Raw genomic sequence first — 21465 nt, forward strand, 5'->3', positions numbered from 1 at the left:
TCAAACACATTTGTGTTACTATGTTTCTATAGTTAGAGTTCCAAATCATTATTACGTTTTTTTAAAGCAGCTTTGGTTTTCCAGAAAAATTCAGCAGAAAGTCAAGGGAATTCTCCTATGCCCCCTGCCCCTGAGACAGTTTTCCCTAATATTAACTTCTTGCATTAGTGTTGTGCATTTGTTACAATTGATGAAAAATATTGATATATTATTATTAACTAAAGTTAATTACATTAGAATTCACTGTTTTGTGGTTCTATGGGTTTTGACAAATGCACAATGTCATGTGTCCACAATTACGGTTTCATACAGAATAATTTCAGTGCCCTAAAAATCCCCTATGTTCCACTTATTCATCCCTCCCTCCCTCCCTCCTCCAAACCCCTGGCAACCACTGATCTTTTCCTGTCTCCGTAGTTTTGCCTTTCCCAGCATGTCTTAGAGTTAGACTCACACAATATGTGGCCTTTCAGCCTGACTCTTTCACTTAGCAATATGCATTGAAGTTTCCTCCATGTCTTTTCATGGCTTGATAGTTCATTTCTTTGTATCTCTGAATAGTATTCTACTTTATGGAAGTACCACAGTTTATTTATCCATTCACCTATTGAAGGACATCTTGGTTGCTTCCAAGTTGACAATTATGAATAAAGTTATATTGCTGCTATTAACATTCCTGTGCAGGTTGTGTGTAGATTTAAGTTCGAAGTTCATTTGGGTAAATACCAAGGAGCATGCATGCTGAGTCCTATGGTAAGAGCATATTTAGTTTTGTAGGAAACCTCCAAACCATCTTCCAAAGCGGCTATACCATTCTGCATTCCTGCTAGCAATGAATGGGAACTCTTGTTGCTCCATGTCCTTGCCAGAGTTTGGTGACCTTTTTTTTTCTTAAACACAGCTACATCGCTGTTGATTTGTACTGAGTTGACTGTCAACCAAAATCCCTTAGATGCTTTTACTCAACTTAGTTGCTAAGCCACATTCTCTTTCTCTCTAACTTGTGCAGTTTTTCTTTGCATTTCCTTTGGTGCTCTTCCTTTCCTTTGGTGCTTCTCGCAGATCTCTGGGGTCTCTTGTATTTATTAGGTGCACTCATAATTCAACCGCTGTATTTATTACTGTTAAGGACTCACATTTACAACCTCCTCCAGACGATTTCCTTTGGGAGACTGAAGGTCTGGAGCCTGGAGGTTCTAGGCAACTGACATTCATCTCCCAACCAGGATGGCCCATAGATGGTAACTAACCACCAGGAAGGTGCAAGAACCCAGCTCCTTTGCCTCAAGGTTGGGACAACACTGTGATGCAATTTATATATTCCAGGGCTCCTTGTAGGGTCAGGAAGAGGCCAGGCTTAACCTAAAACCACATTCTGTATCTTCATCTCTCACTTCCTACAGGTTTCTCCTGAGGGCACAACTGTAATAAATCACTTGCACGTGAATCGCCATCTCAGGCTCTGCGTCTAGGGAATCTGACCTAATTTTATGACTTCTTTTGATTACAGCACACACTTGTTTTTAACATTTTTGACTGTTGTAACTATTCCTTTTTGTAATGGTATTGGCTTTACTTCTAGTAGGTTATTTCAAATTGCTTAAGCATTATTGTTTCTATTTATTGTATCTCTGAGGGCCAGATTTTTTCAAGGAAAAAAGTTACCTTTCCAATATTATAATAGATGTCAATGTGAAAATGGGATTAACTTTTAAAAACTTCACTGCAAAGTAAACATGAATGGAACAGATCTATTCTGTTAGGTGAGGATTAGCCCTATTGCATTCATGAATGTCACATCTTTCATTGAGCTGCTTGACAGTGGTACCATTTGAGGTAGAGACACTGTATTTCAGAGTCTTATTAGTATCAGGATTTCTTTTGGTGCCAAAGATTTTGTCTGAATGATATCTCCCTTTCATTTTTTATTTTTTAGTGGTAGACACCTGCTTGGCCAAAAAGTTTGTCTTCAACGAAAGGTCCATCTCTGTGTTTCCATATTATATGTCTTTGGGCATAGCCTTGCATGGAAAGAAGACAGCCTGAGAAAGTTGCCAGCACCTTCCTGGTGGTCCTGGATCCTCTCATATGAAAGCTCTTGCAGAGAAAGCATCACCTGATTGGAATGACAAATTTTAAAAGGGGAAAGTGTCACTGTGAGATAAGATGGCCCCAGGTCACCTGTAAGGGGCTGGAGGTAACACTCAGGTCTGCAGCCACCTAACTCACTTAAGGAAGAGCAAAAGTCAATGTCGTCAAGACCTGGAAAGAAGATGTTTCTAAAACATTCTCCCATATCATGTCTAAATGTCAAGTCACCAAATAAAATGTGAAGCCAGTGGTATGAGAGGACATAAAAATAGCATAGAGGATGATAGGATTTTGATTGAGTCTGATATATTCAAGGAGATGGTCATAATAATAGGTTGTTTGCAGGATGCAAAAAGAATTGTAAGAAAATTAAAGACATCAACTAAAACATTGAAAAGAAAAAACACAATTTGACAGAGAATGTGGCGATTCTTCGGGAAGCTTTTCTAGTCTTCACTTCAGTGTTTTGAAAGAGTCTACACACATGGAATTCTCAGAGTGGGAGGTCATTGATAACGCTTTCACAAAACATACCAGACTGCATGCAGGAGACTGTAAAGTGAAGAATGAAGTCCCTGAGCAATGAAAAGGGCCACTCCAAGAGCCATTCCCAGTCCTTCTGGAGTTTTCTGTTTGTTACAGAAAGCAGAGTGTGGAAAATTCTCTAAGACTATTTTAAGTAGAGAAAATTCTTATCCTTTTTGAGCTAGACCAGGCTTGCAAATACCCTTCATTTCATGGGTTTCCTCTGATCAAATCATGGTTGTTGACTAGAGCTCTGTGTTGAGAAAGATCCTGAGACTGTATCTGGGTTGATTGAGAAAGAGTGCTGATACCAATTATATTGTCTGTCAGAGATGCAGGGGGCAGCAGTGGAAGGGTGACACAGGCCATGTTTTTACCATTCATAAGTGTGAGAACGTTGTCAGGTAGATGAACTCCTCTTCCTTGACTCTGTGAAGAGCAGATTAAAGTACTGTGTCCTTTATTAGCTAGTAGTTTGGCTCTGAGCAAGTGGCTTCATCCCTTTGCGCACTGGTTTCCTTGTCAGGAGAATGAAGTTTCTGAACTGGATGATCTGTGATGACCCTTCAAATTCTAAAATTCTGTGACTGATGAATACTCAAACCACCAGTGCATTCTTGTGGAGGACTGAGGGGTGTGTCTTAGTTTGGGTTCCCCGAGAAGAGGACTGAAACAGGATTCAAGTGCAAGTGATTCAGTAGGAAAGTAAAGGACACTGATAGGGTGTGTTATCAAATCAGTTACCACTTAATCCCATTGGGGAAACTCAGAGCAAGTCCCATCTGGGAGGCAAGGTTGCTGGAGTACTTTTACACCAACTCCTGTCAATGGTTGGATGAGGGCTTGGGCAGTTGGAAGGATGGCTTAATTTACCTGCACTTCCTCTTGGCTGCACAGACAAACAAAGCGGGCTTTGGCACTCCAGCAAGCTCTCAGGCAAGAATTACAGTTGTAAATATGACCGGGCATCCTTAAATAGTAAGAGCCAGGGATATGGACAGGATATGCAAGGCTAGGATTCTTGGGGGGGAATGAGTCAAAGAGCTCACCGACATTTGGGGTATTAAATACAATTGAGACTCAAATGTGATAATAAATTGTTTGCTTTTGAATCATGGGTTGAGTTAGATAAGTCTGTGAAATCTAATGGTTATTTTCTCTTTGGATACCTATGAGGAAAGTCCTCAGATAGCATTGCCTGGTAATGCTTTTTCCTGTTTTCTCAACAGTCAGGAGACCAAGGCAACAGGAAAGATCACCTTTCAGACATAAATGTTATAGCCTCAACCCAAACCAAAGAAGGTCTGAACCTTGTGTTGATACGTGGGGATGTTTTATGTCTCACGGTAAGTGGTGCTATTTAGTAAATCCACCAGGGAAAAATGGGTTCTAACTGGTAGTGTGATTTAAGGTCAAAGATTAAGATCATCTAAATTTGCGAAGTTAAATCCACCTGAGGATTTAACTCATGCAGGGCTGTATTTACTATCCCCTACATTTATTCATGTGTACTCATAGGAAGAGATCCAAGTTTAACCACAAACCAGGGTGTGCAAATCCACCCCTTTTATTTCTCTGTAGCCTATTTTGACCTACTTTCAACCCAGTTCTGTTTTTCTCTCTTGTTCCCATTAGCATTAATGGGGAAGACATATGTACGTCACATTGTAATGTCACCCTTCACAAAAACACCCTGTTGCTCCTGCCTGAGCACTTTCCCAGGCAGAGGCACAATGAGGAGGGAGAAAGGTCACAGTACAGGCACTACATGCTCAGCCAGGATCTTGCCCGCCTCTCCCCTCCTACCGCTTCCTTTTCCTTGGAATCACCAGTTAGCAGGAGATGCAGGCCCTATATCCCACCCCTATTGACATCCATGACACTGAATATTGGCTGCACATCAGAATCATCTGGGAACTTTTAAAAATGTGGAAGCCCAGGCCCCATCCCTAGAGATCCTGATTTTAATTGGTCAGGTCTGTGGTCTAGCTATCAGTAGTTTTTGAAGGTGTTCTAGGTGATTCTAATATGCAGCTAGGGCTGAGAATTACTGATTTGGATTGTTCTTCAGAATTCTATAGCACCCACAATTTTGACACTTGATATTTACCTTCAGAGGGCACACAATCCAGACTAATAGACAGAGAACCCTTCTGAGAAATTTGGAGACTCATGGATTATGAGCCACTGGAAATATTCTTTGCTTTTGTTGCAGCTACTGAGATGGCAGAGGAGAGACAAGCCAGCCGCTTTCTTCATGTTCTCTAGAGTAAATAGAGTCCTTAGACTTTTAGAGATGGGTTCAGGACCTTGTCCTCAGATCTGCAGGTTGAGAAGTTGAATCTTATCATTTACCCAGACTTGATCTGACTCACACTAATCAAACTCAAGAGACCTGGTTATAAAACTGGAATTGTAGTTATTTAATGTGCAATGAGAATGATCATTGCCATGGAACCAGGAATAGTGAGATCTGCATGAGTCACTGTGATGAGATTGCTTAGTGAGTACAATCAGACCAGAAAAGAACTGGATGACACAAAAGACAGTGAGTTTCTCTCTCAGTCTAGCAGGGGGCATAGAGTAGTGGTGACACAGACCAACTCTAAAAGCCAGTTCTGGCGGGGATCAGATACCACTCTACCACTGACCAGCCATTGATCTTGGTCCACATCCCCTTTATACCTCAGTGTCCTTGTCTATAAATATGGATGATGACAATATTAGGATTGTTTTGAGCACCTTCATGGTACATGGTAAATACTCAACAAATGAAAGCTATCATCATCATCCACTCACAATGGACCACTTTAAATTTTACCTTACCCAACCAGTACTACAATTTAATTGAGATAAACATTACTCACCCTCATCTCTTAGATCAGGAAACCAAAGTCTTTCCACTGCATAGTCTGCTAAGTTGATTATTAAACTCTTGCCAACTCAGGTCAGGGTGCCTATTCTCACCATTTGATGGTGCTGTGTAAACTTTGGACTGTGTAACCTCTTTAACCCTTTCTTCTCTGAGTTGCTTTTCCCATCCAATTCATTACCAGGCCTCCTTTCACAAGGACTCGTGTGCATTCCCTTTCCTTTTCATTCCCGCAGTCACCTCTCAGTACTGCCCTAGCCTACTCACCTTTAGTCTCTGTCACCCTCCAATATGTCTTCTACATTGCTGTTTGATGCATATTCTAAAAACATTGTTTTATCAGGTGCTCCCCTGCACAAAAATCTTTAATAGCTCCCTACTGCCTATAGGATCAAGTCCAAAAAAATGTGATTTTCAGAGTCCGCCATCATCTGGCCCCAAATCTCTTTCCAGCCCTGTCTCTCACTATCAAAACCCTCCTGTAGCTCAATTGGACTCCTCTCTGACCTTTCTCAATTCTTGGTCTTTTCTTAGATGTTTCACCCCCCTAGAATGCCTTACTGCCTTGTTTCTACCTGTCCCAGTAACATCCATTCTTTAAGCTTGTCTTAAATCCTTATCCCCTTAGTAAAGCTCTTACTAACCAGTCCAGTCTAAACGATTCCTACCATTTTTTGAAATTCTATAGCAATTAATATTTGTATATTTAACACAGTTTCTCTTGGTTATCTTGAACTGATTTAAGCATTAAATCAGACTATTTTACTTTTTTACATGTTGATATATTGCTTCCCCAAACTGTGTAGGAATCAGTAAGTAGAGAGTGAGGCTGCAAGTGGGAGTGAAGAGAAAGTAGGCTGGATCTAGTTTTTTTGTTTCTGTTTTTGTTTTGTTTTTTTTGGAAGCATCCCTCATTCTTGCCACTGCAGGGGGCTTCTCAGGTCTTGAGATCAGTTTATGCTAACTAACCTTGTATAAGATGGAGGTGTACCCACGGATGCCAATTATTCACTTAGAGTGAGAAATGCAACTATTACGTGGCCCAGAGACATAGACACCTTTTAATTTATGAGGAAGAGATCCCCAAGGAACCAGAATACTCAAAATCCACATGATCAGAGCATTCTCCCCTCCAAACCTGAACACAAAATTGGAATAAATGGAGTTGGATGAATTGAATGTCTAATATCTTTTGACATCAGCTATGACCCCATCTCACCAAAGGGATGGCCTCAGTGCAGACATTGGAGAACTCAAAGCCTCTGGACAGGCTTGAATAAACCCTGCCTCCCTCCACCTCAGTGCCCTTCGTTTGTACAGGCCTTCAGGGCTGACCAGATGCCACTTCACATGGACCTATTCTTTCTTTAGTAGTTAATGAAGTCAAAACAATTACTCTCAGTTCCAGCCTAAAAGCAAATCTCTCTCTTCCTCAGTCTCTCTCAATTTTTCTATGTTTTTGTCTCAGTCATTCTCACCATCTTTTGCTTTCTGCCTCTACCTTTCACTCTCAATTTCCTTCTTTCCTTGTCTCTCTCTCTTTGTCTCTGGTCTCTTTTTCACTCATTTTCACAGCTCTGCTCCAACTTATTACATGTTGACTTGACAGTAGTGGCTAATATATTTTCTTCATTTCTAGGTTTTGTGAGTCACCTCAGTATGGCATTAAGTACTAACAACAGATTGTAAGTTCCTTGAGGGTAGAGCTGACAGGTCTGTATGATAGGCAAACATATCTTGTGCATTACCCCATAGTACTTAGCAAGTTATAGGTGCTCAATCATTACTTACTGATTCAATCTAACAAATTGTTTCTGTTTTCCTTAAGGCTGATGTCATTGTCAACACTGTTCCCACTGATCTTCAGCTTGGAAGAGGACCACTATCTCAGGCTCTTTTGATGAAAGCTGGTCCAATGCTCCAGAAAGAGTTAAATGCCACCAAGCAGGGAGCAGAGGAGGAAGTGGGTAGCATACTCATGACAAGTGGCTGCGATCTGGACTGCAAAGCTGTGCTCCATGTCGTGGCTCCAGGCTGGGATAATGGAGCAAGATCTTTGCAGGTAGAGAAAGACCCTAGTTCTCTGCTTCATTTAATAGCCTTGGTAATCTTCTTCTGGCATGATGTAGATCAGTGGTATTCAACCAAAGTGAGTTTGTCTTCCAGGGGACGTTGGCTTTTGATAACTGCTCCTGGTAACTAGACAGTAGAGGCCAGGGATTCTGCTAAATATCCTATAAAGCGTACTCCAGGCTCCACAGGAAAGAATGATCTGGGCCAGGTTGAGGAACCCTAGTATTGATTGAACCCTGTCTATTTATTGAAATCTTTATTATATTCCGTGGAGAGTCCATCACAACTACCAGTTATTTCAGAGTAACTGACTCTCAAAAGTAGTAACAATCATTGGGGTTCTCCAGGAATGGTGTCTGAAGATTCGTGTAATAATCCTTAAGTACAACAAAGAGATGTGGCCAGAGCTGTGGTGAGGAATGAAGACGGGTCAGTGTCCTTTTTTTTTTTTAAAAAAAATTATCTTTATTTTATTGAGGTCATATTGGTTTATAATGTTGCAAAATTTCTGGTGTACATTATTATTTATCAATTTCTGTATATACTGCATCGTGTTTACTACCAATAGTCTAATTTTTGTCCATTACCATATATATGTGCCCTTTTACCCCTTTTGCCCACCCCCTTACCCCCTTCCCCTCTGGTAACCACTAATCTGTTCTCTTTGTATGTATCTATGTGTTTGTTTATCCTCCACATATACGTGAGATCACGTGGTGTATGTTTTCTCTGTCTGGCTTATTTCACTTGACGTAATATTCTCAAGGTCCATCCTTGTTGTTGCAAATGGGATGATTTTGTCTTTTTTATGGCTGAATAGTATTCCATTCTGTAAATATACCACATCTTCTGTATCCATTCGTCCCTTGATGAGCAACTGAGTTGCTTCCATGTCTTGGCTATTGTGAGTAATGCTGCAGTGAACATAGTGATGCATAAATCTCTTTGTGTTGTTGATTTCAAGTTCTTTGGATAAATACTCAGTAGTGGGACAGCTGGATCCTATGGTATTTCCATTTTTAATTTTTGAGAGATCCCCATACTATTTTCCATAGTGGCTGCACTAGTTTGCATTCCCACCAGCAGTGTATGAGAGTTCTCTTTTCTCCACATCCTCTCCAACATTTGTTATTTTTTGTCTTAGTAATTATAGCCATTCTGGCTGGTATAAGGTGCTATCTCATTGTAGTTTTGATTTGCATTTCCTCAGTGATTACTGATGTTGAAGATCTTTTCATGTGCCTATTGGCCGTCTGGATATCTTGTTTGGAAAAATGTCTGTTCGTATTCGCTGCCCATTTTTTTTTATCAAGGTTATGAAAGTTAACATCCTTGTGAAATTACTGTTGTACATCATTATTAGTCATGTTGTAGGTACACCACTTCACCCCTGGTGCCCTCCTCCCACCCCGCTTTCCCCTGGCAACTACTGACCAGTTCTGTTTGTCCATATGTTAACTACCACCTATGAGTGGAGTCATACAGAGTTCGTCTTTCTCTGTCTGGCTTATTTCACTCAACATAATACCCTCAAGGTCTATCCATGTTGTTGTGAATGGGACGACTTGGTCCTTTTTTATGGCTGAGTAGTATTCCATTGTATATATATACCGCATCTTCTTTATCCAATCATCAGTTGCTGGGCACTTAGGTTGGTTCCATGACTTGGCTATTGTGAATAATGCTGTGATGAACACAGGGGTGCATGGAACTTTTGGAATTGCTGATTTCAGGTTCTTAGGATAGATACCCAGTAGTGGGATGGCTGGGTCATAAGATATTTCTATTCTTAACTTTTTGAGAAATCTCTGTACTGTTTTCCATAGTGGCTGCACCAGTTTGCATTCCCACCAACAGTGTATGAGGGTTCCCTTTTCTCCACAACCTCTCCAACATTCGTCACTCTTGGTTTTGGATATTTTTTGCCATTCTAACAGGTGTAAGGTGATATCTTAGTGTAGTTTTGATTTGCGTTTCCCTGATGATTAGTGATGATGAGCATCTTTTCATGTGTCTATTGGCCATCCTTATATCTTCTTTGGAGAAATGTCTGTTCATGTCCCCTGCCCATTTTGTAATTGGGTTGTTTGATTTTTTATTGTTGAGTTGTGTGAGTTCTTTGTATATTATGGAGATTAACCATTTGTCGGATAAATAACTTGTGAATATTTTTTCCCAATTAGTGGGCTGTTTTTTTGTTTCAATCCTGTTTTCCCTTGCCTTGAAGAAGCTCTTTAGTCTGATGAAGTCCCATTTGTTTATTCTTTCTATTGTTTCCCTCATGTGAGGGGTTATGGTGTCCAAAAAGATTCTTTTGAAGCTGATGTCAAAGAGTTTACTGCCGATATTCTCTTCTAGAAGACTTATTGTTTCAGGCCTAATCTTTAGGTCTCTGATCCATTTTGAGTTTATTTTAGTAAATGGTGAAAAAGAATGGTTGATTTTCATTCTTTTACATGTGGCTGTCCAGTTTTCCCAGCACCAGTTGTTGAACAGACTTTCTTTCCTCCGTTGTAGGCCCTCAGCTCCTTTGTCAAAGATTAGCTGTCCATAGATGTGTGGTTTTATTTCTGGGCTTTCAATTCTGTTCCATTGATCTGTGCATCTGTTTTTGTACCAGTACCATGCTGTTTTGATTACTGTAGCTTTGTAGTATGTTTTGAAGTCAGGGATTGTGATGCCTCCAGCTTTGTTCTTCTTTCTCAGGATTGCTTTAGCAATTCGGGGTCCTTTGTTGCCCCATATGAATTTTAGGATTCTTTGTTCAATTTCTGTAAGGAATGACACTGGAATTCTGATTGGGATAGCGTTGAATCTGTAGATTGCTTTGTGTAGTATGGACATTTTAACTATGTTTATTCTTCCAATCCATGTTCATGGAATGTCTTTCCATCTCTTTATGTCGTCGTCGATTTCTTTCAAGAAGGTCTTGCAGTTTTCGTTGTATAGATCTTTCACTTCCTTGGTTAAATTTATCCTAAGGTATTTTATTCTTTTTGTTGCAATCGTGAATGGGATTGAGTTCTTGAGATCTTTTTCTGTTAGTTCATTGTTAGCATATAGAAATGCTACTGATTTATGTATGTTGATTTTATACCCTGCAACTTTGCTGTAGTTGTTGATTGTTTCTAACAGTTTTTCTATGGATTCTTTGGGGTTTTCTATATATAAGATCATGTTGTCTGCAAACAGTGAGAGTTTTACTTATTCGTTGCCTATTTGGATTCCTTTTATTTCTTTTTCCTGCCAAATTGCTCTGGCCAAAACCTCCAGTACTATGTTGAATAAGAGTGGTGAAAGTGGGCACCCTTGTCTTGTTCCTGTTCTGAGAGGGATGGGTTTCAGTTTTTGTCCATTGAGTATGATGTTGGCTGTGGGCTTGTCATATATGGCCTTTATTATGTTGAGGTACTTTCCTTCTATACCTATTTTATTGAGAGTTTTTATCATAAATGGATGTTGGATCTTGTCGAATGCTTTCTCTGCATCTATTGAGATGATCATGTGGTTTTTGTTTCTCATTTTGTTAATGTAGTGAATCACGTTGATTGACTTGCGGATGTTGAACCATCCCTGTGTCCATTCTCTGCCCATTTTTGATCGAGTTCTTTGTTTTTTTGTTGTTGAGTTGTATGAGTTCTTTATATATTTTGGATATTAACCCCTTTTTGGATATATGATTTGCAAATATTTTCTCCCAGTTAGTGGGTTGTCTTTTTGTTTTGTTCATGATTTCCTTTGCCTGGTAGAAGCTTTTTAGTCTGATGTGGTCCCATTTGTTACTTTTTTCTTTTGCTTCCCTTGCCTTAGTTGACGTGGTATTCAAAATATGTTGCTACAACCAATGTCAAAGAGTGTACTGCCTATATTTTCTTCTAGGAGTTTTGTGGTTTCAGGTCTTACATACAAGTTTTTAATCCATTTTCAGTTAATTTTTGTGTATGGTGCAAGATAGTCTATTTTCATTCTTTTGCATGTGGCTGTCCAGTTTTCCTAACACCATTTATTGAAGAGACTTTCCTTTCTCCATTGTATGTTCTTGGCTCCTTTGTCAAAGATAAGCTGTCCATAGATGTATGGGTTTATTTCTGGGCTTTCAATTCTGTTCTATTTGTCTGTGTATCTGTTTTTGTGCCTCTACCATGCTATTTTGATTACTATAGCTTTGTAGTATATTTTGAAGTCAGGTATTGTGATTCCTCCAGCTTCCTTCTTTTTTCTCAGGATTGCTTTGGCTATTCAAGGTCTTTTGTTATTCCGCATAAATTTAGGGTTCTTTATTCTGTTTCTGTGAAGAATGTCATTGGGATTCTGATTGGGATTGCATTGAATCTGTAGATTGCTTTAGGTAATATGGACATTTTAACTATGTTAATTCTTCCGATCCATGAGCATGGAATATCTTTCCATTTCTTTAATCTTCTTCAATTTCTTTCAATAATGTCTCATAGTTTTTAGTGTATAGGTCTTTCACCTCTTTAGTTAAATCTATTCCTAGATATTTTATTCTTTTTGCTGCAACTGTAAATGGGATAGTATTCTTGACTTCTCTTTCTGCTTGTTTGTTACTAGAGTATAGAAATGCAACTGCTTTTTGTAAGTTGACTCTGTACCCTGCAAATTTGCTATAGATGTTGATTATTTCTAATAGTTTTATGATGGATCCTTTAGAGTTTTCTATATAAAGAATCATGTCATCTGCAGAAGAGCCAGAGAGTGCTCACCTATCTCTACCACCTCCCCGGGGGTGGTCCATCCACCTTTAGATGTATCATTGCACGGGTCTCTCAGGTGTCCTGTTGTGCTGTGTGGGTGTCCTCCATTGATCAATGACTGTCTATTTAGTTGTAGTTCAAAGGGGGAGAGATAAAGGGAACAGCTCACTCTGCCATATTGCTAATTTTACTCCCCCAGTGTTCTTCTTTTGATGACTTAATTCTCCTGTCTACTCCCAGTTTAACCTCCCATCTTCGTGTTTTTCCCAATATAAAAGTAATATGTGTACATTGCAGAAAATACGGAAAAGTAAAAAAATAGAAATCATAATCCCACCACCTAGAGGTAACTTTGGTTAACATTTTACTGCATTTCTTTCAAGTTAATTTTATGTATATTTATTTCTTAGTTGAGATTCCCTTCTAAACTTTTTTTAATCCTGCTTTTTTAACATAAACATTTCCCCATGTTGTTAAAAGTTTTCATAAAAATGTTCAAAAAAATCTTCATAAACTTCACTTTAAATTACAATGAGATACCGTTGTTTCTGTAACCATTCCCATACCTTTGGACTCCCCCCTCCTGAGTGAGTTGGAGTCTCTCTGGAAAGTTCTCTCCCCTCTTTCTTGTTCTCCCTTTCTGACTCCTTAGGCCCTGACAAGGCCAAGAGTAGCAGAGAGCCGAGTCAGTGTTGCTGAAGCCACGATTCTTTCTGCTTTCCAGCTTGAGCCCTAACTTATATAAATGTACTTTCTACATTTCAGATCATGGCAAATATAATCAAGAAATGTATGATGAATGTAGAGCAGCTTTCTTTCTCATCAATCACATTTCCCATGATTGGAACCGGAAACTTGAGGTTTCCCAAAGCTATTTTTGCTGAACTAATGCTTTCAGAAGTGTTCAAATTTAGTAGCAGTGAGTGGCTGAAAACCTTACAGGAAGTTCAACTTCTGGTACATCCAGATGATGAGGAAAGCCAACAGGTATGGTTACATATCACTTCTGGTCATTCTGGCAAGTCAACCTCAGTGCAATCAGATGTCTTTGCAGATCTGTCACTAACAGTGTTTTCTACTTCCTTGCCCGTAAGTGTGGGTTGCTGATAGAGAGTTGTCAAATGGATTAAGTAGGAGGTAACACTGATAACACATACATCCTTCCTAGATAGTTTATAAAGAGACAAGGTAATCTATAATAAATAAATCCTTAGAAAGAAGCAGAAAGTTATTGGCATAAAAGTGGCCTAGACATTTAACACCGTCTAAATGAAAGCTAAGTCATGGCTTTGTCTACAGGGAAAAGACTGGAAAAGGGAAGCCTCAAGGATTTAGTTATTTAGATAGAATACAGCAAGTCTATACACATCTCTGAGGGTCTAAAGCTAGAAATACCAGCACCATATTCAGTGGTGGAGAAGCAGTCCAGCACATTTCCCAAGTGCTCATTACCGACACTGCCCTTGGAAGGTGACATTCCTTGAGGAGGGCTCCTCAGCTGATTGGCCCATGCTGAGCACCAAAATCTGGTTTTCACCCTTGAAAAAGTTCTATTGATTTTATGTAAATTGTGCATACTTATAGCAAAAATGCAAACAACATAAAAGTACAAAGAAGAAAGGTTTGCATCTTGGTTTTGCCATTTAAAGGTCGAGCGAGGTAACATCTCTGAATCTCAGTTTTATCGTGTGAAAAGAGCGTGGCAATAACACCTCTCAGAGTTGTGAGAATCGAGAGGATGGATTTGAAGCGTCTAGCACATAGCAAGCCTCAATGCTGGTTGTAGAAGTGGTTCTTCTTACCTTTTTATTACCTGAGTTTGAGAGCAATTGCTGCAGCTTACTAACATTAGCACTTAAAAAAAGATATGGAAGATAATGTTGTCCTCCAAGTTCCTAGTTCTTCTTAGGCATTTGGGATAGAATTGTGGTCTTCCCATGAAATAAAGTCAATCAGCACTGGTATTTATTGAGAAAATTCCTAGGTTGAACTACAGTTCCTTAATTAAAAAGTCTCTGAGACAAGAGGAAATCTATTGAGAATTGTTGTTCCTAACTGATGTCTGATAATCAACGTTCCAAAGAATTGGATTGGATCAACGTTTCTACAGAACGTTGTTGTGGCAGAGAAAGTAGCTGTGTTTCTTTCATTTCCAGATATTTTTAGATGAATTCACTAGACAGTCGAACGGAAATCTCAACAAGGACGGGATTCTCAAGGCTGGAGATATGCAAGGTCTGGTAAAGTTGTTCTGCTTTGCTTGGCAACTCTTCATTGTTAGATGGAGTCCAATAGAAGGAGACAAATTCACATGAAGACCAAATCAGTGATGGAAGAGGTGTCAGAGCCTGTTCCATTGTCTGGGCTCACAAAGAACAAACCTTATTGATGTGAACCAAGTCGTTGGTAATGAGGCCAGAGTTTCTAATATGTGATAATAAAAGATAACTAAAATATGCCTAGCACAGTAAACTGTACTGATGGCTTTCATATATATTATATTGTTTAACTCATACAATAGCCCATGGGCAGGTGGTTCTGTTGCTACTGTATAAATGTGGAAAGAGAGAACTGAAGAGTTTAAGGGACAAGTAGAAATGGCACATCTAACTTGTGAAGCCCTAGAGTGTAGAGTGTACAGTAATATTCCAACATGTTTTAGGTAATTTCCTCTGAGCAGCCTAAGTATCGCCACCCCAGCAGGATGTGAAATGGCAGGAAGAGCTCACATCTCCAGTTAGTGAGCCCTTGTTTCACATTGGACAAATGCCTTGGCCACTCTGAGACCATTTTCCTTTTTGTAAAACGGTAATAAAAGAATCTCCCAGGAGCACAACATTTCAGTTGTAAGATGAATAAATTCTGAGACCTAATATACAGCAAGGGGACTCTAGTTCATAACAAAGCACTGTATCCTTGAAATTTGCTGAGAGTAGATCTCAAGTGTTCTCACCACACACACACACACACACACACACACACACACACACACACACACAAAGGTAACTATGTGAGGTGATGTGTGTGTTAATTAGCTCAATTGTGGTAATCATTTCGCAATGAATATGTATATCAAAGCATCACATTGTACACCTTAAATATGTACAATTTTTATTTGTCAATAAAAGCTAGAAAAAAAAAGAATCTCTCAGAGATGAAATGGGAGTGCGGTCTGCAGTCTCTCCTTCCTCCTCACTCCTTTCTGTGACACGGCAGCAACTTTAGCAAAGAGACAGATGGTCCAATCAGATGTTTCTGCGTCACCCTATTTAACTGAGAAAATATAGATACTGCTACTGCCACAAAGCATTCTTTTCTAATTCCCTTAAAAAAGAAAAGCCAGCCGTTTAACAGGCTAGGAGACATGGTAATGTTTGGATTTATGTAGGGGGAAGAAAGGGGACTGGGAGAGAATAGGCCCCATAATGTTTTTCTCCTCCAGAAGCCTGCTATCCCTTCATCCATCTCTTCCTTTTCAGATATCTTCGGGGCTGTCTCTAACCCTGAGTTTGGAACATACGAAATGAAAATTGGTGCGATTACTTTCCAGATTGCTTCTGGAGATATCACCAAGGAAAAAACAGATGTTATTGTAAACTCGACAGCAAGGACATTTAATCTGAAATCAGGTACTTTATGTAAGCAATATACTTGATTGTAACTATTATTATAACTAATGTATTACAGGGAGGGAAATTATGCCTAATGTTGCCCTGAGTAGACAGAGAGTGTTGTAGAAAATATACCAGCCCTGGAATCAGAAAGAACTGGGTTTGATTTCTGGCTATACCACTTACCATTATGTGGCCTTGGACAAATCATTTAACCTCTCTGTGTCTCGGTTTCTCTGCTCCCAGAGGAACATTAGATGGGTTATAACTGATGTAAAGGTGGGTGTAACCAATGCATTTTTCTAAGTCAATGTCAGCTCTCTTCCCCTTTTTAGCTCTGAACTATCAAATTTCCACACTTAAAATTTGATAAGCTTTAAGTTCCTCTATTTTTATTTCCTTTTTTGTGTAACTCACTTGGTACTCACATCTCACCTCCTGTAACTCAACTCTTCTCTATACTATACTGACCTGAAACAAAATTCAACCACTTTTTCTTTTCTTTTTCTTTTTTTTGTTGAGGAAGATTAGCCCTGAGCTAACATTTGCTGCCAATCCTCTTCTTTTTGCTGAGGAAGACTGGCCCTGAGCTAACATCCATGTCCATCTTCCTCTACTTTATATGTGGGACGCCTGCCACAGAGTGGCTGGACAAGCAGTGCATAGGTCTACACCTGGGATCCGAACCAGCAAACCCCGGGCCGCCAAAGCGGAACGTGCAAACTTAACCACTGCGCCACCAGGCCGGCCCCATAACCCCTTTTTCTTGATTTTCCCTAAAATCTTTGACCATCCCCATTGAATAACACTTTTGTGCATGCCCTTCCCAATATAGCTTACATACACTCTTTTGCTAATATATTTTATGTATTACAAAAGATTAATGTTTAAATTAAAAGGGTAAGATAAAGCACAAATAGAAATCGAAGTTTAAATACTTTCTCAGCTGCAAAATACTATGGAACTTACTCTGCAGAAGTGAGTCTGTAATATAGCCATTCAATTTATCAGTCATTCAAACTGTAGACCTAAAGAACCTTGAATTATTTGAAACCTGGTAGACTAAACTTATGCATTTATCCCTGCCCCCTTTGAAACTCCACTAAAGCACGAGGGAATTAACAAAAAGGGCACAAACTCACAGGGAAAAGGAGAGTTGGAGGGAAAAAGAGATAGCAACGTATTTCCAGAAGACAGGAAGCAGCTAGCCAGTGGAGGTAACTGACCCAGAGTGGACGAGACTGAGAACCCGCCAGAGAGAATGGCAGGCCCAGGAAGACGCCGGAGTGGAGGCAGCAGGAACCTGCGAAGGCGGGGGGCCAGTGAAGAGATGAGAACAGAATGGGATGGAATTCTGTATGAGGCGCACTTGGACCTGTTGATTCTGTCCCCCATCCTTTGCACCAGTAACTTCTCTTGCTCTTTCCTGGCCAGCCATGGGAGGTTTATTCTCTAAAAGTTCTGGACTGAGAACACAGGCACAGGCGAGGGTGGGGAGCTAGATGGAAGCAGCGATTAAGGGAAATCTGTACTGAACAGCAAATGCCCAGTCCCTGTCCCCAGGGGGCTCCCGGAACAGCACATGGGCTTTTGCCCTCCCAGCATGAGATTGGAGGGTCTTTCTGGGGAGCCTGACTGCAAAGTCCAGTACTTACTACCTGCTCGCCTTACATTGAAGCTGACCCATCAGCCAGCCTCCTGCACACGGAGCTTCCAAACTCACTCTTAAACGTGAATGGACTGGCAAAGATCACAAATGTTTGAAGAAAACCTCCACCATGGCAAAGTCAGAGACCAAAACGAACAAACAGGAAAGGGAATTTTTAAAAAATAGACAATTCATAACACACACACACCACACATAATCAAGGAGATACAGGTAGATAGAGAGACAGATCTTTATAATGATAAAACAACTAACATTTATTCAATACTTTTATGTGCCAGATTCTGTCTAGGAATTTTTCATCCACTCTATCATTTTTATTATTTTTTTTTATTGAGGTGACATTGGTTTATAACATTATATAAATTTCAAATGTACATTATCATATTTCAATTTCTGTGTAGATTACATCATGTTCACCACCCAAACACTAATTACCATCCATCACCACACATGTATACCTACTCACCCCTTTGTTCTCCTCCTTCCCCTCTGGTAACCACCAATCCAATCTCTATATCTATGTGTTTGTTGGTGTTGTTTTTATGTTTTATTTATGAGTGAGATCATATGGTATTTGACCTTCTCCCTCTGACTTATTTCGCTTAGCATAATACCCTCAAAGTCCATCCATGTTGTTGCAAATGGAGAGATTTCATCGTTTTTATGGCTGAGTAGTATTCCACTGTGTATATATACCACAGCTTCCTTATCCATTCGTCCCTTGATGGGCACTTAGGTTGTTTCCAAGTCTTGGCTATTGTGAATAATACCACAGTGAACATAGGGGTGCATATATCTTTACGCATTTGTGTTTTCATGTTCTTTGGATGAATACCCAGCAGTGGAATAGCTGGATTATGGTAGTTCTGTTCTTAATTTTTTGAGGAATTTCCATACTGTTTTCCCTAGTGGCTGCACTTGTTTGTATTCTTACTAGCAGTGTTTGAGGGTTCCCGTCTCTCCACATCCTCTCCAACACTTGTTATTTATTGTCTCATTAATTATAGCCATTCTGACGGGTTTAAGGTGATAGCTCATTGTGGTTTTGATTTGCGTTTCCCTAATAATTAGTGATGTTGAACCTCTTTTCATGTCCCTATTGGCCATCTGTATATCTTGTTTGGAAAGATATCTGCTCAGATCTTTTGCCCATTTTTTAATTGCGTTGCTGGTTTTTTTGTTGTTAAGATGTATGAGTTCTTTTTTATTTATTTATTTATTTTTTTACTGAGTTATTGATAGGTTACAATCTTGTGAAATTTCAGTTGTACGTTAATGTTTGTCAGTCATGTTACAGGTGCACCACTTCACCCTTTGTGCCCACCCCCCACCCCACCTTTCCCCTGGTATCCACTAAACTGTTCTTGGTCCATAATTTTAAATTCCTCATATGAGTGGAGTCATACACAGATTATCCTTCTCTCGCTGGCTTATTTCACTTAACATAATTCTCTCAAGTTCCATCCATGTTATTGCAAATGGAATGATTTTGTTCTGTTTTGCAGCTGAGTAGTATTCCATTGTATATATGTACCACATCTTCTTTATCCATTCGTCTGTTGCTGGACACTTAGGTTGCTTCCATGTCTTGGCTATTGTAAACAGTGCTGCAATAAACATTGGGGTGCATAGGACTTTTGGGATTGCTGACTTCAAGCTCTTTGGATAAATACCCAGTAGTGGGATGGCTGGATCGTATGGTAGTTCTATTTTTAATTTTTTGAGGAAACTCCATACTGTTTTCCATAGTGGCTGCACCAGTTTGCATTCCTACCAGCAGTGTATGAGGGTTCCTTTTTCTCCGCAACCTCTCCAACATTTGTTGCTATTAGTTTTAGATATTTTTGTCATTCTAATGGGAGTAAGGTGATATCTTAGTGTAGTTTTGATTTGCATTTCCCTGATGATCAGCGATGATGAGCATCTTTTCATGTGTCTATTGGCCATCGGTATATCTTCTTTGGAGAAATGTCTGTTCATGTCTCCAGCCCATTTTTTGATTGGGTTGTTTGATGTTTTGTGGTTGAGTTGCGACAATTCTTTATATATTATGGATATTAAGCCTGTGTCAGATATATGACTTGCAAATATTTTTTCCCAGTTAGTGGGTTGTTTTTTTGTTTCAATCCTGCTTTCATTTGCCTTGAAGAAGCTCTTTAATCTGATGAAGTCCCATTTGTTTATTCTTTCTATTGTTTCCCTTCTCTGAGAAGGCATGGTGTCCAAAAAGATCCTTTTAATACTGATGTCAAAGAGTGTACTGCCTACGTTTTCTTCCAGAAGCCTTATGGTTGCAGGTCTCACCTTTAGGTCTTTGATCCATTTTGAGTTTATTTTGGTGAATGGTGAAAAAGAATGGTCAATTTTCATTGTTTTACATGTGGCTTTCCAGTTTTCCCAGCACCATTTGTTGAAAAGACTTTCTTTTCTCCATTGTATGCCCTCAGCTCCTTTGTCGAAGATAAGCTGTCCATAGATGTGTGGTTTTATTTCTGGGCTTTCAATTCTGTTCCATTGATCTGTGCACCTGTTTTTGTACCAGTACCATGCTGTTTTGATTACTATAGCTTTGTAGTATGTTTTGAAGTCAGGGATTGTGATGCCTCCCGTTTTGTTCTTTTTTCTCAGGATTGCTTTAGAAATTCGGGGTCTTTTGTTGCCCCATATGAATTTTATGATTCTTCTAATTCTGTAAAGAATGTCATTGGGATTCTGATTGGGATGGCGTTGAATCTGTAGATTGCTTTAGGTAGAACGGACATTTTAACTATGTTTATTCTTCCAACCCATGTACATGGAATGTCTTTCCATCTCCTTATGTCGTCATCCAATTCTCTCAGAAAGGCCTTGTAATTTTCATTATATAGGTCCTTCACTTCCTTAGTTAAATTTACCCCAAGGTATTTTATTCTTTTTGTTGTGATTGTGAATGGTATTGTATTCTTGAGTTCTTTTTCTGTTGGTTCATTACTGGAGTATAGAAATGCTACTGATTTATGCAAATTCATTTTATACCCTGCAACTTTGCTGCAGTTGTTGATTACTTCTAACAGTTTTCCAATGGATTCTTTGGGGTTTTCTATATATAAGATCATGTCGTCTGCAAACAGCGAGAGTTTCACTTCTTCCCTCCCTATTTGGATTCCTTTTATTCCTTTTTCTTGCCTGATTGCTCTGGCCAGGACCTCCAGTACTATGTTAAATAAGAGTGGTGATAGAGGGCATCCTTGTCTCGTTCCTGTTTTCAGGGGGATGGCGTTCAGTTTTTGCCCATTGAGTATGATGTTGGCTATGGGTTTGTTGTATATGGCCTTTATTATGTTGAGGTAGTTTCCTTCTATGCCCATTTTGTTTAGAGTTTTTATCATAAATGGCTGTTGGATCTTGTCAAATGCCTTCTCTGCATCTATTGAGATGATCATGTGGTTTTTATTCCTCAGTTTGTTGATGTGGTGTATCACGTTGATTGATTTGCGGATGCTGAACCATCCCTGTGTCCCTGGTATGAATCCCACCTGATCCTGATGTATGATTCTTTTGATGAATTGCTGAATTCTGGTTGCCAAAATTTTGTTTAGAATTTTTGCATCTATGTTCATCAGTGATATTGGCCTGGAGTTCTCTTTTCTCATGGTGTCCTTGTCAGGTTTTGGTATCAGCGTGATGTTGGTCTCATAGAATGTGTTAGGAAGTGTTCCATCTTCCCTAATTTTTTGGAATAGCTTGAAAAGGATGGGTATTAAATCCTCTCTGAAAGTTTGGTAGAATTCCCCAGGAAAGCCATCTGGTCCTGGGGTTTTATGCTTTGGGATGTTTTTGATTGCTGTTTCAATCTCTTTCCTTGTGATTGGTCTGTTCAAATTGTCTGCCTCTTCTTGAGTGACCTTTGGGAGATTGTAGGAGTCCAAG

The 21465-nt window shown here is 39.5% G+C and overlaps 1 protein-coding gene across 11 annotated transcripts in view; it reads left to right on the top strand.

The window, feature by feature from the left end:
• PARP15 (poly(ADP-ribose) polymerase family member 15) overlaps positions 1-21465 on the top strand; it is a 60138-nt gene that overhangs the window by 15039 nt on the left and 23634 nt on the right. For 5 of the 11 annotated variants that reach the window (XM_044771490.2, XM_070508968.1, XM_044771487.2 and 2 more), the window contains 5 exons: positions 3846-3962; positions 7317-7550; positions 13042-13263; positions 14433-14511; positions 15756-15905. In XM_044771490.2, the coding sequence (XP_044627425.2) occupies positions 3846-3962; positions 7317-7550; positions 13042-13263; positions 14433-14511; positions 15756-15905 (802 nt within the window). Of the gene's footprint in view, positions 1-1936; positions 3553-3845; positions 3963-7316; positions 7551-13041; positions 13264-14432; positions 14512-15755; positions 15906-21465 lie in introns of all 11 variants that reach the window. The other 6 variants (XM_070508973.1, XM_070508970.1, XM_070508969.1 and 3 more) reach the window with 4 other exon arrangements.

Source organism: Equus asinus, chromosome 5 (genome assembly GCF_041296235.1).
Source record: "Equus asinus isolate D_3611 breed Donkey chromosome 5, EquAss-T2T_v2, whole genome shotgun sequence".
In the NCBI taxonomy this organism is placed as follows: domain Eukaryota; kingdom Metazoa; phylum Chordata; class Mammalia; order Perissodactyla; family Equidae; genus Equus; species Equus asinus.